General features: G+C 36.4%; 2 protein-coding genes across 2 annotated transcripts; both read right to left on the minus strand.

The window, feature by feature from the left end:
* Positions 1 to 3,381: 3,381 nt before the first annotated feature.
* LOC113099092 (uncharacterized) lies at positions 3,382 to 5,850 on the minus strand. The gene is made up of 5 exons (XM_026264169.1): positions 5,711 to 5,850; positions 5,032 to 5,337; positions 4,350 to 4,652; positions 3,830 to 4,150; positions 3,382 to 3,736 (listed from the first exon to the last, which is right to left on the minus strand). The coding sequence occupies exons 1-5, from the start codon at positions 5,760 to 5,762 to the stop codon at positions 3,579 to 3,581; spliced, it is 1,140 nt and encodes a 379-aa protein (XP_026119954.1). The 5' UTR covers positions 5,763 to 5,850; the 3' UTR covers positions 3,382 to 3,578.
* Positions 5,851 to 13,737: 7,887 nt separating this feature from the next.
* LOC113099093 (uncharacterized) lies at positions 13,738 to 18,125 on the minus strand. Its single transcript, XM_026264170.1, has 5 exons — positions 17,923 to 18,125; positions 17,246 to 17,548; positions 14,780 to 15,082; positions 14,252 to 14,572; positions 13,738 to 14,158 (listed from the first exon to the last, which is right to left on the minus strand). Exons 1-5 carry the CDS (start codon positions 17,972 to 17,974, stop codon positions 14,001 to 14,003), a joined length of 1,137 nt encoding a protein of 378 aa, XP_026119955.1. The 5' UTR covers positions 17,975 to 18,125; the 3' UTR covers positions 13,738 to 14,000.
* Positions 18,126 to 18,648: the final 523 nt, after the last annotated feature.

The following is an 18,648-nucleotide window of genomic DNA, read 5'->3' on the forward strand; positions in this document are numbered from 1 at the left end:
ACACACACACACACACACACACACACACACACAGACAGCAACAAAAACATCCAGCAGAAGCTGTTTATCGATCGACAGATCAAACCAGACACACTGATGTTTGCACTGATAAAACAAAAGAGAAAAATCCTCACAGGATCAATTTTGACTCAAAGTCCAGTGAATTACATTAATAATGTTTGTCTGTGTTGTTACAGCAAAATTAATCAGCATAAATTAAAGAAAACACAGTTTAGCTTGTTTTTTTTATTCTGAAAAAAACTGAGACGAGTAGATTTGCTAGAAGTGCTATCAGAGATGCTGTTTGATAGCGATTTTTCTTCAGAAAGCCACATTTTTGACACTTGTAAAACCACTTCTTTTCCATCATGAAGGGAGCGTTCACCCAAAAATAAAAATCTGCTGGTAATTTACTCTCAGGCCTCTCAGACTTTTTGTTCTTCAGTAGAGCGCTGCACTCTGCACTCACACACTTGGACAATAACAACATGTATGTTCTTTATACTGCAAGGTGACATGCTTGAAATCGTATTGCACTGAAAACTCTTTCCACTTCTTGCTGCTGAAGCATGGGCCAGTCACTGATGACAGTCTGTGGTATACCATGTCTTGCTAAAATTGATTTTGCATGTGTCATTACGCACTTTGTAGACAAATCCGGTATTATCAGTGGCTCCTTAGTTTTTTTTACATGTCACACAGTCTCACCATCTTTTCAATGTCTTTGTTTATTCCAGGCCAAAAGACCATTTCTCTCACTCTCCTCTTACATTTTCTACACCGAGATGACCTTTGGGTAACACTTTAGAATAAGGTTCCATTAGTTAATGTTAGTTAACTACTTTCGTTAACATGAACTAAGCAAGAACAATCCTTCTACAGCATTTATAAGTCTTAGTTCATGTTAATTTCAACATTTACTAATGCATTATTTAAATCAAAATTTGTGCTTGTTAACATTAGTTAATGCACTGAGAATTACCAGGAACTAACAATGAATAACTGTATTTTCATTAACTAACGTTAACGAAGATGAATAAATACAGTAATAAATGTATTATTCATTGTTTGTTCATGTTAATTAATACATTAACTAACATTAACTAATGGAACCTTATTCTAAAGTGTTACCGACCTTTGTGAATACTACAGTATGAAGCATGTCTTGTCTCAAGCTTTGAGGAATGATGATTTTGTTTTGTTTCAGAAGGATTCCATCCACCACACATAGATCATCTCTGATGTCCTGAAATATTGGAGATGAACTCGTCGGCCATCCAGTATACATGTCAATGACAACTCAGCATCTTTTTTGGTTTCTTCAGCTATTTGCTTTGACTTTGCATCATTCTCACATGAATGTCAACATCTCCTGTTGTACTCTCATTATTTCTTGTGGGTGCTCGTGAGAGGATATCTGCCAGCACTAAGTATTTGCCAGGCGTATAGACCAAATTGAAGTCGTACCTCTGATATTTCATCATCAGCCTTTGAATCCTAGGTGTCATTTCATTCAGATTATTTTTTATTATTACAATTAATGGAAGATGATCAGTTTCTGCAGTAAAGTTAGGAAGAACATATACATAGTTATGAAATTTCTCCAGTCCGAAGACTAATCCCAAGCATTTTGTGCATATCGACACTCAGAATAAGTCATGGCCAAGACCATTCTTGGAGACATCTGTGGACACTTTGGTTTTCTTTGTTGCATCAAAGAATTGTAATACGGGAGCAGAGATAAATGCAGTGGCGTGTCCACAAGGTTGGCCCCTAAGAATAAGCTTTGCCCCCCTAAAGCAGCATATGGGAACAAAGTGCATTGAGAGCAGAACAGCGTGATTTTGACTGAAGCAGGGATTTTCTGAAGATCGGATTCTGGATTTCTCTCGCTCTGCGCCACTGACTAGAAAAAACCTAGTCTAAAGTCAGTGGCGTGTTGTTTATTATGCTATTTTAAGGGCGCATGCTTGACCATAATGTATAGCGTGCACAACGCGCATACACTTTGCTCATGTAATCTACACAGATGCAACAGTTATTTTTGCAAATCATAAATTGTTACACTAAAAAAAATATTAACACATGAGATGACGGAAATCATTGTGGTGTTTTTTTTGTGGGTTTCTCCCATCCCCATACAAAACAACTTCTCTGTCTTTCACTGCTCTTACAAGAACATCAGTCTCCTCGGCTGTGAACCGCTCCTGGCGTGCGCCTGGTAAATACGCCATAATAATAGCAATCCATAATGGAACTTGCGCACCTGCTTTTAAAGGGAATGTTGGATGACGCTCTGATTGGTTTATTTCACGTTACGCCCAAACCACACCTATGAATAATGAAGCTACTTCAGACCAACCCATTTTAGATTTGCGCCGGGCGCAAGAGCCGTTTATCCCGCCGGGAAAATAGCAACAGCGCCGAGACCCGCCCACAAAGTTACTTGCGCTTCGCGCTTTGACACTTGCGTTTCAGATCGTTAAAATAGGGCCCCATGAATCTTTGACTATTATTTCACCATTGATTTGCAGAAGATTTTCTGGGATGTTACTGTTAGACAGTGCTGGGAAGGTTACTCTGGAAATGTTACAGGTAACTCTATTTCAAATGAAATAAGTAGTGTAACTATTTAAAATGGTTTATTAAAGTAATGTAACAGATTACATTTGATTACATTTCTAAATTGAAAATATTTTCAACTTATTCATGTTCAAAAATGTAAAGCAGGCAGGGTTAAGCTTACAGTAGAACTCAACACTGATTATTATTAAGACTTTCAAAAGCATTCATCTCTTAAATTAAGATTATAATAATTTATCATCTACCACAAAATCACACTTTAGCACCTTGTTTTTTTACTTTGAGATCTGATTCTGATTAAATTCTGATCATTATGGTTAAATAGATGATTAAAATCATAAAAAGAAATAGTTTAATAGCTATGATACTGTTTTTAAAATCAAATCTTGTCACAGCTAACAATGCCTTGGGAGGAAAAACCAGTTGATCTTACAGCATATACATAAACCCAAATAGGAAATAAAACTCTGTCTTCATTCATCTTTTAAACACAACATCAGTTTGTCTTTTCTTCTTTCTTAATGTCCATGTATCCAACATATATTCACTGAACACAGTGTCATCTAGTGTCTTCCTAGAGTAACATTCACAATCACTTGATATCATCACACTGCGCTCTGAACTTCTGTATTCCTCCAGACGGCGCTCGATATTATAAATGCTACAAAACATAAACAGACTCTTGAAGCTCAGAGTGAGAAAACTTTATTGATAAAGACAAGAAAATACAGAAGACAAATGAATAGTACAGTGAGATCAGTCTTATCTGAGAGAAATATAATCAACAAGCTTTTAAACTGCATCTGTACAATAAAAAATATTATTATAGAATTACATTTTAAAAGCCCTTAAACCCTGAATCAAATATGAAAACCTGATATAATGAATAATACAAGCAAATCAACTTTTGGAAATCTATATTAATATGACAAACCACACAAAACACACTTGAAGAAGTTTTTAAGTTCAGCGTCTCCTTCAGATTTCAATTCCTGTCAAGAACATGCACCTGATGTGTGAATCTGTGTTTGATCTTGATCAGCTCTTCTGGATCTGATGTCATAAACCAGAAGAATGACAGTAGCCACGCCCACCAGAGCAGAGAGGACCAATCGGATCACAGCTTCAGTAGAACCACAGCAGTGGACAGAGTCTGAGGAATAAAAACACCAAACTGAGATCAGATCAGTCAATAAACATTAATATCAAGAATATTTGAAGAACAGGACTCATGATCTCTTCTCACCAGAGACAGAAACACTGAAAGCTTTTAATGACTGGTTTAGATTTAAATGTTTTGGTCCTAAATGTAGTAAATAACGTCCAGCATGTTCAGTTGAGATGTTTGTGATGGTCAGAGATCCAGTTTGTTTGTCCAGCTTCAGTCTGTCTCTGAATCTCCCGTCAAGAACATTATCATTTACAGAGAATCCATTGGTCCATCTACTGATCTCAGCTAATAAAGTGATTTCAGCTCCAAACCTCCACTCTATTGAAACACCATTCATTATTTCAGTAAGATCAGAGTTCAGAGTGACTGAATCTCCCTTCTTCACTGATATTTCTTCTGTATCACCAAACATACAGAGAACAAAGAGAAAGAGGGTTTGTCACAAGTTAGTACTGTAAAAATACTTTATAATTGTTTATGTAAGAAATTAGTTTAGAATGTAATTTTTAAATAATAATTTACAACAAAAGAATAGAAAAAAATTATATTGTATCTGATGAGAAAATAAAAAAGGTGTAACAAATATTTAATTCACCATTGACAGCATTGAGAAAGAACGTTTTCCTCATTCTGCTCCTACGGTAGATCACGAGTTCATAACGTCCAGCATGTTCAGTTGTGAAGTTTGTGATGGTCAGAGATCCAGTTTGATTGTCCAGCTTCAGTCTGTCTCTGAATCTCCCGTCAAGAACATCATCAAATACAGAGAATCTGTCGGCCGTCACATTGATTTCAGCTATTAAACTGTCTTCAAACCCCCACTGAATCAGATCATAATCTATTTCAGTAAGATCATAGTTCAGAGTGACTGAATCTCCCTCCTTCACTGATATTTCATCTGTATCACCAAACACACACAGAACAAACAGAAACAGGGTTCATCACAGATTGAGAGTGTTATTTAATGGTTTACTAAAGTAAATAGTTTGAAGTTTAAATCTGAAATGAATGACATCATAAAGGAACAGAAATGGTGTTTGGATTAATAACTGTATCTTTTGCTGATTCTGTAAGGATCATCAGAATCAGAAACATCCAGAAACATCTCACGGCAATTCCTACATATTTTACGAGTTGCATAATTCGTTTAAATTTGTACGAATCACTTACACTGGGGTTTAGAAAAATCTAGAAAAAGAATTAGCCACTTCGTAAAATACTTACGAAATGGTCGTGAGATATAAATATAAAACAGCTGAAACAATTATTTAACCCACCATAGACACTGAGCCAGAAACTCTTGCTCACAGTGTTGTTATATACTGAATAATCTCCAGCATGTTCAGTTGTGATGTTAGTGATGGTCAGAGATCCAGTTTGATTGTCCAGCTTCAGTCTGTCTCTGAATATCCCGTCATGAACATCATCATATACAGAGAATCTGTCGGCCGTCACATTGATTTCAGCGATTAGACCATATTCACACCTCCACCGAATCAGATCATTATCCATCGTTTCAGAAAGACCAGAGTTTAGAGTGACTGACTGTCCAATTTTCACGTACTTAATTTCACCAAACACACCTGAAGAACAGAGCTTTTTTAAAGATATATAACACTTTCCTCTCATTATGATGGTTTAATCAAACTTGTAGAGTCATTAAAAACAAATCCTCAAACCAATCTCCTCCAGACATCACTTTTGGTCACACTTTTACTTTAATCTTTAATGTCAATCTAACACTGTTGGGTATTTAAGCTTCATATTTATTTTATTTTATCATTTCATAATAGACCTGAATTTAGATCTGAATTCAAACTTGATCTCACCACAGTTCACTTATTTCTATTTGAGAATAAGTGAATATTAAACCTCTCAAACTAAATTATCCAGTATTTTATTACATGCTACCAGAACAGAAGCAACTGATGCCATAAAAAAATAATTTAAACTCACCAACCAGACGCCAGAAACACAAACAGAACCAGAATCTGTGAAACATCTTCATTGATTTCAGTTCACAAATATGAAGACAAACTCTTCAGAACTGGTTCAGTAATAAAATGACAGATGAGCTGATGAGAGACTGATCTGTAATAAAGTAAACTCTACTGTCAGCTGAAATAACTGCACAACTAGAAGTGTTAAACCGTGTGAACATCCAGCTCTTTTCTTGCTTATTTATTCACACTATCTTTGTCGCGTTTAGCTCCAGTCTCCCTCCACTTCCTGTTGATCAGTGATGTTAGTTTACACAGAAATAAACTGAATCATGATATGATCAGAGACTGGAGAAGATACGAGTGTTTAAAGCAGTGTTTGATCGGCTTGATGTCTGGTGTGAGAGGATAACAAAGCCAACCTTTTGTCTTATTTTATTCTGGCTAAAGAAATATACATTAAACCTCTATTCACATCTTTGTTTCCCACACGTTAATGTAATATAAACTATCGCTCTTACCTCTGTTATTAATCAGATGCAGGAGAGACTTCTGTACTTCTTCCCACCAGAGTCCAGTTCATAATACAGGATCAGGAACAAAATAAAATAATAACTATACTCTTAATAAATTACTCAGAGACTTGTTTAAAAGATGTTAAACGCATCACCATATGAAATGGTTTCGCTTTATTCAAACAATAACTCATAAGAAAATAATAGTAAAAGTAAATAGCATAAAGTCTTCAGCCGAGATGCAGCAATGACTTTGTTCAAATCATAACATTATATAGTCACAAAAACAACACGTCCTTTTTTCATGATTTATTTCGGTGAACACACTCACACATCCGCATGCACACACTCATATACTTGTTGCTATGGATACAGGAAGTATGACATATCACTTTCGTAGCAACCTCTATTAGAACACATTCATATGAAGTAATTTCTGCTGTTTTTCTTTCTTTAAAACAAATGAATCCATCTGCAGTTTTAATCTTAATCCGTTACAAAATCTTAAAAGTGTAGGCCAAGCAAATAACTCTTTCTAAACTAAACTGCATAGCATCATTTCTCTTATGATAAGATAAAACATACTACGTTACATAATTTAGAAAGAAAGTCCATACTGTAACGTAGTTGTAAAATACACTTCCTTGAACAATCATAATTCAGCTAGCAAGAGGCAGGCATACGTGACAGTTTTAACTGTTGAGCAAATTCTAACATCATGCATTTCTTTTTTCTTATCCCTCTGATGGTCTTCGTTTCATGTTTACCCTCGTGTTTTGTGGGGTCTCCAGAGACCAAAGACAATGACATTTAATTTTGTAACAAGATATTAGTTTTTTTTTTTTACAAATGTAATTTTACTCTGTTTGTTAATGTTTTTACTCAACATTTGTGCAGTTTTTGGAGGATTTATGATATCTTTAAAATTTCTATAAATAAATAAATATTTATTTAAATAGGCTTTTTACAAAAAAATAGCATTTGATGTAAAAATCATTTTATAAAAGACCCAGATTTCTAACTTTCATTCATGGGGATAACATGGATCATTTTAAATGATTTAATGTAACATTTATACCCATTTTTTGGAAAATGCAGTAAAAAAAAAAAAAAAAAAAAAAAAAAAAGTCACTTTAACCACTAGATTAGATTTTTTTTAGATTAGATTCAACTTTATTGTCATTATGCAGAGTACAAGTACAGAGCTAATGAAATGCAGTTATCATCTAACCAGAAGTGCAAGAATATAGTGTTTTATATACATAAAAGTGCAGAGTAAGTAAAGCTTATGATATACAGAATGTACAGTGGAGTTGCTATATACAATATTGATCAGAGTATATACAGAATATAAATATTAATGTAATGTAGGGATTGTATGTACATTATGAACAGAGCAAAGAATGATTATATATACATTATGAATAGCAGGAACTTGAGAACAGTAATAATAAATACAGTTGAATGAGTGTGCAAAAGTATTGTTTAACAATTATATGCAAAATAACAGTAGTGCAATGATTTTTTGTAGAAATAGTCTACTGTGCTTGTACAGTAACCACTTAGACAGTTTATAGTGTAATGGATTTAACCATGTGCAGTCTGTGCAAAATATGAGTAGTGCAATACATGTATGTAAAGTACTGTGACCAGTGCAGTAAAAGAGCAGGTGCAGGTTAGATTGGTGGTGTGGCGTTCAGGAGTGTCACAGCCTCAGGAAAGAAGCTCTTCCTGAGCCTACTTGTTCGAGAGCGTAGGCTTCTGTAACGCCTGCCGGATGGAAGGAGGGTGAAAAGTCCATGGTTTGGGTGAGAGACATCCTTGATGATGTTTCTTGCCCTGCCCAGACAGCGCTTCTGGTAAATGTTCTCGATGGATGTTAACTGGGTGCCGGTGATCCGTTGAGCAGTTTTCACCACCCGCTGGAGTGCTTTGCGGTCAGATGCGGAGCAATTGCTGTACCACACTGAGATGCAGTTTGTGAGTATGCTCTCAATGGTACAGCGGTAGAATTCAGAAAGGATCCTAGGACTGAGGTGAACTTTTTTAAGGCTCCGTAAGAAATAAAGGCGCTGCTGAGCCTTTTTGACCAGGGTGGAGGTGTTTAGGGACCAGGTGAGATCATCTGAGATGTGGATGCCAAGGAACTTGAAACTCGACACACGCTCCACTACAGCTCCGTTGATGTAGATGGGTGTGTGTGCATGATTTCTAGTCCGCCTGAAGTCCACAATGATCTCCTTAGTCTTCTGGGTGTTCAGTTCCAGGTTGTTGGTGGCACACCACTCAGCCAGGTGCTGCACCTCATCCCTGTAGGCTGACTCGTCGTCATCCTTGATCAGACCTACCACCGTGGTGTCATCTGCGAATTTGATTATGGTGTTGGAGCCATAAACAGGAACACAGTCATTGGTGAATAGGGAGTACAGGAGAGGGCTAAGTACGCAGCCTTGTGGCACTCCAGTGTTCAGGGTTATGATGGAGGAGGAGAGGTTATCTAACTTAACAGACTGAGGTCTGTTAGTCAGAAAATCTAGAATCCAATTGCAGATGGGTGTGCTGATTCCAAGATGGCTGAGCTTGGAGATCAGCTTGGAGGGGATGACTGTATTAAATGCAGAACTGAAATCTATGAACAGCATTCTCACGTGTGTGTTCTGACTGTCCAGGTGGGTGAGGGCAGAGTGAAGTGCCGTTGAGATGGCGTCCTCTGTTGACCTATTGTTGCGATAGGCAAATTGGAAAGGGTCTAATGTAGCAGGGAGACAGGATTTTAAGTGGGATGCGACCAGTTTCTCAAAGCACTTGGCAATGATGGGGGTGAGTGCAACAGGACGGAAGTCGTTAGGGACCGAGGCAGTGGAATGCTTCGGTACAGGCACGATGGTGGAGGTTTTGAAGCAAGTGGGGACAGTTGTTTGGGCCAGGGACAGATTGAAAATGTCTGTGAAGACCTCAGCCAGATGGCTATAGAGCTCCACTATATGCTATTTGCTATTTGACTACCTGAAAGAAATCTTTTCACAAGTTGGATTCAGTTGGATTCATATCTAAATATTATAAAATCACAATTATAACAAAAATAAAATATTTTTTGTCAAAGGTTAGCATTTTTTCCCTGTTTTTCAATAATGTTACATCACAATGCATTGCAGGCAGTAAGCATGGTAAACCGCATGACTTCTGATGGGGTTGGAGCAGATTTGTGTGTGTGTGCTAAATTGTTTTGTCTCAAAATTTGTGACACTCTGGGTTTTCGGGGTGTCTGGAGACCCCGCAATCAAAATATCATCAAAATCAGAAACAACGCAGAACAAATCGACAGAAATGGCACAAATAAAGTGGCACACTTCCTCCAATGCAAAAAACATCCACAATGCTAAATTATATTGCTCACAACACACATACACACACACACACACACACACACGTAGAGAAATACATTTTTGAGACTATAGAAACTGTTATCATTTGTCAAATAAAATCATCCAAAATGCAGAACCAACACAAATATAAAGTGGTTACACTGACACCAACAATGTGTACACACACACACACACACACACACACACACACACACACACACACACACACACACACACACACACACTCACTCACTCACTCACACACACACACACACACACACACTCACACACACACTCACACACACACACACACACACACACACACTCACGCACACACACACACACACACACATATTTTTTTATTTTTTTTATTTACCTGGTTCATTATCACAGTTATCGAGTGACAGATGATTGTGAATATTGTGAATGGGAAATCTCATTCCTAAATAATATAACACTTATATTATGTGCATCATCTGCTCTCAGTCTTTCCATCGGTCCCTGACACTTTATCCATTCTTTTAATCACTCTACTAACTTTTCTTCGAGTGCTACCCTTAAAGGCCATATCATGGTTTCAAATTCTTTATGACCTAATTCATCATCTCTCTGAAGTGCTCTCTCAACAGCTGTCACTTCCGGTAACTGTGCGGTCCAATGAATTTCCTCTTTCTGTCTGATCAGCTGTCCATTAAATTCAACCAAGTATCCTCATTATCTTTCACTTCCATCAGTGAAATATTTGGGTAGGTGCTTATGGTTATTATGATATTTAGTAACTTTATCTTTCCTTTTCTGTTTAATTCTTCTCAAATCTAATTGATTGTCTCCTATAATTAAACTCCATTGCTCCCGTCTATGACTATTTTCATGAGCCTGGTTCATCACTAGGTTTCTTTTTAACCTAGTCAGTTCTCCATTCATAGAAAAAAACGTTTGGTTGTTCTTTTGCTTCAGCTTTTAGCTGCAATAATCTTTTACTCACAGCAGTTACTATTTTCTCAGCACTATTTTCATCAGATTGCGTCATCGCTGTTTCTTGCTGGTGTGTCAGAAATGCAATCGAGCATCATCCTTCTGCACTCCACAGTGTTAAAGTAACTTCCTCTTCTTCTTCAGAGATGTGAACGTAAAGAGGAAGTGTCTTATCTCATCATTCTAATGCACCACTATTAAGACATATTTTGATTCATTTTAATCTAGCCTGCTCCATTTGCTCGGTCCACTGCCATTTTCCTTCCTTGGATCCCTGATATAATATTTTTGCCTCTCTAAATATTTCTTGATAGTCCACTCCAGACACTCCACCAACTACAAGCAACTCCACACCACACATATAAACTCTCAGAGCAGATCATTAGGGTAGGTGTAGGGTTAGGGTTAGTTGAAAGTGTTACTCTACCAACTGCTAGTTGACATGTGGTTGCAAAGCTACTCACCTCAAGTAGAAAGTCCAAAACGGATCACCAAAACAAAGAGCCAATGCAGATTCAAGTGCTCTTACTTATCCTTTGTGGATATCAAAATATCATCAGTGTAAACTACTGTATAAGCGGGATTTCTGATAAAACTTTCATAATTGCACTTTAAAATTGATTTGGCACAAAGCTTGTATCATCTTTGATTAACGTCATCTGTTTTCATTATGATTTTTTAAGGGGATCCGAAGAATCCTATTCTTATATCACTTCTGGATATTCTTTGTTGTTTTTCTTTTACTTTCTCTTTGTTTTGACTTCCTCTTTTTCTACACTGACTTCTTTTTTTCTGTCAGCTGTTTTTCACCCTGCCTTTTCTTGTTTAGGGCCTGCCTTTTAGTCTCTTTGCCATAATATGCTCAATTTATTCAATTATTCTGGACTTTTCTGTATTACTTTTCTCTCCACTATTCTCAGTTTGATTTTCCCTAGATTTTGGATGCTCCCTATATTTTCTCCCTCTACGGGATGTACCTTTAGGGCCAGATTCTCCAGTTTGTCTCTGCTTTTGGATCTACTCTCCATCTCATAGTGATTATAGGGCTTCTTTTCAAGGCTTGACCGTCTCTTTGGGTTTTTAGACCTTTGTGTTTTATTATCTGATTTTCCCTGTCTGTCTGGATTATTTCTGTCTTTCTGTCATATCGAATTAGAGCTTTTTCTAATTCTTCAGGAGAGGTCTCTGGGCCATAAAGAAGGAATTATTTTGCTCCTGCTACCGTACGCCACTTTTCTGCAATTTATCTCAACTGGTTACTCTATTTCTTCCTCTGACTGGTCTCTTGACTCAGGAGTTATATCCCTGAAACTGAGCCTTCTCTGTCTCCTCGTTTCTCTGATGGGGGAAGTTATCACATCTCTGTCTGTTCTTGGATCTACACTTTCATCCTCTGTTGAATCCTCTTTAACTGTCACTTTCAGGACCTACGTCAGAATAATATTCCTCAAGCTGATCATTCCCTACTTAACTCCTAATTATTCCTTCCAACGCAGCTAGAGCATCTCTATTCCCCTCTCGGCGGGACATAAAACTGGGGGCTACCGATCCGCATTCGGACCCTTCCCCAGGATCTATTTCATTCAGATCAACTTCTCGTTGGTATGTTTCTGAATAATTTATTTCCATCATGTTTTATCAGTAAAACATATATCTGCATATTATTCAGCTACTAGGCTACATCTACCTCAAAAGCTGAATTTCCTGGAACTTCATCAGAGCGTCTCACTTGTAGAGATTTTGCTCGAGTGCGCCCTCCGGCGACGAGTATGAATGAAAAACAAATTAATTTAGTACTCATTATTGCTCACGAAACCTTTCCTTAAGTTCTTCTCCAGTGTTTCTGTGGCTCAGTGGTAGAGCATTGTGTTAGCAGTGCAAAAGGTTGTGGGTTTGATTCCCAGGGAACAAAGTTACTGTTAAAAAGAAATGTATAGCCTGAATGCACTGTAAGTTGATTTGGATAAAAGCATCTGCTAAATGTGAAGGTAAATAAATATATTGTTATTACAAAAGTAATATTCCTTATTTTGTTTAATGTTTTATTTAGAAATATTATTATTAGTTTTATTGATATATAAAATAACAGGAATATAACAGCTAATAAAATTGGTGTCTTATCTCCATCCTGCCGCCAGAGGTCACTCAAAGAGAAACAAACACAGGCTACGAAATTACACTGTTTACAAAACTGACGAAATAAGTTTTCTATGTGCTTGTGTTCAAATAATTGTTTCTTTTCTATTTGGATTTCTCAAAAAAGTACATCCATCTTCTTTCTTTCAGTTTCCTGTTTAATCTCTCTCCTGTATGTTGCTGGCTCATTAATATTCAACATATTAAAGCATTGGTCTGCTCACTACCTCATTCAGCATGGAACTGACGTCATTCTACAATCTCATCAGTCAGTTTAAATAAAATAACTGCTCTTGAGCCTTTTGTCACTTTAATCAGACTGAATAAGCTTCTTTGGCACTAAAATCTTTTTATCTGCACTGTTTGTTCACTTCACTGGATTGCACTCTCTCTGCCATGTGCCTTGCACTGCTTTATTTTTAATTTTAGATGCTAGCTGCATTTCGTTGCCTTGTACCTTAATGTGCAGTGACAATAAAGTTGAATCTAATCTAATATAATAGTAAATATTACTGCAATATTTAGCAATATTACTGATTTGACTGCGCTGGTATCATCAGATGAGAAGTGAACTGATCTGGATGATGACATCAGTGTTGTGATTTATAGCTGAAATGAGCTCATTTGACCAACTTCACACAGTTTATCGATCTATGATGACTTCTGCTTCCACTAAACACAAAATGGAAAACAAACTCTTTTCATTAATATACTATATTCAGTATTTTAAAATAATGTTTGATAAGGGAGAACTGTACATGCTGCATGTTTTGTTCAGTTCTTAAATCTCTCAGTGCAATCTTAACATGTCTGTCTTTATTCATCTTATCAACACAACATCAGTTTGTCTTTTCTTCTTTCTTAACTTCCACGTATCCAACATATATTCACTGAACACAGTGTCATCTAGTGTCTTCCTAGAGTAACGTTCACAATCACTTGATATCATCACACTGCGCTCTGAACTTCTGTATTCCTCCAGACGGCGCTCGATATTATAAATGCTACAAAACATAAACAGACTCTTGAAGCTCAGAGTGAGAAAACTTTATTGATAAAGGCAAGCAAATACAGAAGACAAATGAATAGTACAGTGAGATCAGAGTCTTATCTGAGAGAAATATAAACAACAAGCTTTTAAACTGCATATGTACAATAAAAACATTATTATAGAATTACATTTTAAAAGCCCTTAAACCCTGAATCAAATATGAAAGCCTGATATAATGAATAATCTATATTAATATGACAAACCACACAAAACACACTTGAAGAAGTTTTAAAGTTCAGCGTCTCCTTCAGATTTAAATTCCCCTCAAGAACATGCACCTGATGTGTGAATCTGTGTTTGATCTTGTTCAGCTCTTCTGGATCTGATGTCATAAACCAGAAGAATGACAGTAGCCACGCCCACCAGAGCAGAGAGGACCAATCGGATCACAGCTTCAGTAGAACCACAGCAGTGAACAGAGTCTGAGGAATAAAAACACCAAACTGAAATCAGATCAGTCAATAAACATTAATATCAAGAATATTTGAAGAACAGGACACATGATCTCTACTCACCAGAGACAGAAATACTGATAGCTTTTAATGACTGGTTTAGATTCAAATGTTTTGGTCCTAAATGTAGTAAATAACGTCCAGCATGTTCAGTAGAGATGTCTGTGATGGTCAGAGATCCAGTTTGTTTGTCCAGCTTCAGTCTGTCTCTGAATCTCCCGTCAAGAACATCATCAAATACAGAGAGTCCATCATCCCATCTACTGATCCGAGCTAATAAAGTGATTTCAGCTCCAAACCTCCACTTTATCGTAACACCATTCATTATTTCAGTAAGATCAGAGTTCAGAGTGACTGAATCTCCCTCCTTCACTGATATTTCTTCTGTATCACCAAACACACAGAGAACAAACAGAAACAGGGTTTGTCACAAGTTAGTACTGTAAAAATACTTTATAATTGTTTATGTAAGAAATTATTTTAGAAATGTTATTTTTAAATAATAATGTAAAACAAAAGAACAGACAAAAAATAATATTATATATGGTGATGAAAAAAAAATAAAAAAGGTGTAACAAATATTTAATTTACCATTGACGGCATTGAGAAAGAACGTTTTCCTCATTCTGCTCCTACGGTAGATCACGAGTTCATAGACTCCAGCATGTTCAGTTGAGATGTTTGTGATGGTCAGAGATCCAGTTTGATTGTCCAGCTTCAGTCTGTCTCTGAATCTCCCGTCAAGAGCATCATCATATACAGTGACACTGTCATCCCATTCATAGATTTCAGCTATTAAACTGTCTTCAAACTCCCACCGAATCCGATAATAATCTATTTCAGTACGATCAGAGTTCAGAGTGACTGAATCTCCCTCCTTCACTGATATTTCATCTGTATCACCAAACACACAGAGAACAAACAGAAACAGGGTTCATCACAGATTGAGAGTGATATTTAATGGTTTACTAAAGTAAATAGTTTGAAGTTTAACCCCTTTGAGTGCAAACATCGCTGACGGCCCCAGTTTATTATTGTTTCACTTTCACAGCACATTAAACATCACTGTCTTACTTCATCTGGACAAACTGTGCATCAATGGAAAGTTTAAAGACTCAAGCTTCGATATTTGACCAATATTTTGATAAAACATTGTTGCAGTGACAGATATTTAGTGATTTATGTCAGGAATGCAAAATAATAAATCCGTATTATGCCACATTTTGAATAGAAATTAACAACTCCCTCATATTCAGTCACGTCAAGAGCGGTTTATTTGTGTTCACATAGACTCACTGAACAGCGTCAATAAGGATTTACAGACCAAAGATGCATATCTGCGGAGATATATGGATATATTTACTGATGTTTACTTCATATTTCTTCAGACAGAATCGTCATTTCTATTCATTTTCCACGGATTTACGCGATCAGATGATAAACAGCCTCTCCCAGCGATCTGTGTGTGCGTGCAGTAGTCACAGCTCGTGCGGTGTGTGACTCAGACTCTGATTGGGTCTTTCAAACGTCAATCTGAGAGTGTAATATCTGGACACCGCCCCATCGTGTCACATGCTTCCTGCACACTTCCTGGTAGTTATCTGGCCAAAACAACACTGAAACACCTCTGTACACACAAAATATCCGAATAATAAACCCGCGATTACGATAGTAAAGCTTGGTATGAGAATTTCTTGAGATCTGGGGCGTTTTTATAAAAAAAATCGAAAATGTACATTGGAAATGCTAACTTGTGCAGCGATGAAAAAGGCTACAAATAACATATTTGTACAACAGTAAACGACCAAATTCCACCCCTGATCGCTAAAGGAAGTTATTATAAACACTCGATCGGGGTTTAAAGTGAGTTTTGAGTAAAAGTGTACTAATAATTTCATAAATTGTCAGATGTAGCTTGATGCTAACGTTAGCACCAATGCTTCTAATAGCAGGTGCTTTTCTTCTTCATAATGCATTTTTGTCTCAATAATTCACGTAAGGTCGTAAGAAAATGTTTTGTTGTATTTTTATAGTAAGACTTTTGATAAATAAGGGCTAAATGCAAAGAGAGACTGAAGTGAGATCGCTGCTTTGTTGCTTTGTAAAGCCTGAAAAACCACAATCAAGGCTAATAAAGGTGGAATAAAAACAAAAGAATAATGATAAAAGAATAATGCGGATAATGTGTCATACTTGGCGGAGGTGTGAAAGAACCGTTTGGTGAGAACAATACAATCATGATTCGGGCAGTTTTCAACAGTGAAACATACACAAAGAGCACAGGAGAGTTTACATGTGAGATCTTACAGAGATGACAAGGGCCATAAATCAATCTGATTAGCCTTCTCTAAAAACACACATGACATGGCCTTAGAAAATATTTCATAAAATTCACAGTTTTACAGATTCGATTATGAAATTTTTTATGAAGTCTTGGAAGACTTGTGGCCTTAGCTACACTGTGTTTTCAAACTCATTTCCTACATCAACATTTTTTTAAATACATTTAAAACATATGTTTTTAATATTTTTATTTTTGTTTTTATGTTTGAGCTTATATATCTCTATTATCATAACAGTCTGAGTGATTCTGATTCCTGAACAGTAAACTTTAAAGTGTCAGCTTTGTGAATAAAGGTTGGTTATGTATCTAGTGAGAAAGAATCATGAGCAGAAACCTTTTTATTTTGGGTATGTAATTTCGGTCTCCATGCCAAAAAAGGGGGGTTACTAGTAAGGGGTTAAATCTGAAATGAATGACATCATAAAAGAACAGAAATGGTGTTTGGATTAATAACTGTATCTTTTGCTGATTCTGTAAGGATCATCAGAATCAGAAACATCCAGAAACATCTCACGGCAATTCATAAATTTTTTACGAGTTGCATAATTCGTTTGAATTTGTACGAATCACTTACACTGGGGTTTATAGACAAATCGTGTCAAATCGTACAAGTGAGGTTTTACAAATTCGTACGAATTAGCCACTTCGTAAAATACTTACGAAATGGTCGTGAGATATAAATATAAAACAGCTGAAACAATTATTGAACCCACCATAGACACGGAGCCAGAATCTCTTGCTCACAGTGTTGTTATATACTCTATAATATCCAGTATGTTCAATTCTGATGTTTGTGATGGTCAGAGATCCAGTTTGATTGTCCAGCTTCAGTCTGTCTCTGAATCTCCCGTCATGAACATCATCAAATACAGAGAATCTGTCGGCCGTCACATTGATTTCAGCGATTAGACCATATTGACACTCCCACCGAATCAGATCATTATCCATCATTTCAGAAAGACCAGAGTTAAGAGTGACTGAATGTCCAACTTTCACGTAAATTTCACCAAACACACCTGAAGAACAGAGCTTTTTTAAAGATATATAACACTTTCCTCTCATTATGATGGTTTAATCAAACTTGTAGAGTCATTAAAAACAAATCCTCAAACCAATCTCCTCCAGACATCACTTTTGGTCACACTTTTACTTTAATCTTTAATGTCAAACTAACACTGTCGGGTATTTAAGCTTCATATTTATTTTATTTTATAATTTCATAATAGACCTGAATTTAGATCTGAATTCAAACTTGATCTCACCACAGTTCACTTATTTCTATATGAGAATAATAGTGAATATTAAACCTCTCTAACCAAATTATCCAGTATTTTATTACATGCTACCAGACAGAAGCAACTGACGCCATAAAAAAATAATTTAAACTCACCAACCAGACGCCAGAAACACAAACAGAACCAGAATCTGTGAAACATCTTCATTGATTTCAGTTCACAAATATGAAGACAAACTCTTCCGAACTGGTTCAGTAATAAAATGACAGATGAGCTGATGAGAGACTGATCTGTAGTAAAGTCACGAGAAACTCTACTGTCGGCTGGAAGTGTTAAATCGTGTCCTCCAGCTCAATTCTTCCTTATTTAGTCACACTTTCTTTGTCGCGTTTAGCTCTAGTCTCCCTCCACTTCCTGTTGATCAATGGTGTTAGTTTACACAGAAATAAACTGAATCAGAACATGATCAGAGACTAGAGAAGATACGAGTGTTTAAAGCAGTGTTTGATCGGCTTGATTTCAGGTGTGAGAGGATAACAAAGCCAACCATTTGTCTTATTTTATTCTGGCTAAAGAAGTATACATTAAACCTCTATTCACATCTTTGTTTCTCACACGTTAATGTAATATAAACTATCGCTCTTACCTCTGTTATTAATCAGATGCAGGAGAGACTTCTGTTCTTCTTCCCACCAGAGTCCAGTTCATAATACAGGATCAGGAACAAAATAAAATAATAACTTTACTCTTAATAAATTACTCAGAGACTTGTTTAAAAGATGTTAAACGCATCACAATATGAAATGGTTTCGCTTTATTCAAACAATAACTCATAAGAAAATAATAACTAAAAGAAAATAGCATAAAGTCTTCAGCCGAGA

Source organism: Carassius auratus, unplaced genomic scaffold (genome assembly GCF_003368295.1).
Source record: "Carassius auratus strain Wakin unplaced genomic scaffold, ASM336829v1 scaf_tig00216860, whole genome shotgun sequence".
NCBI lineage: Eukaryota > Metazoa > Chordata > Actinopteri > Cypriniformes > Cyprinidae > Carassius > Carassius auratus.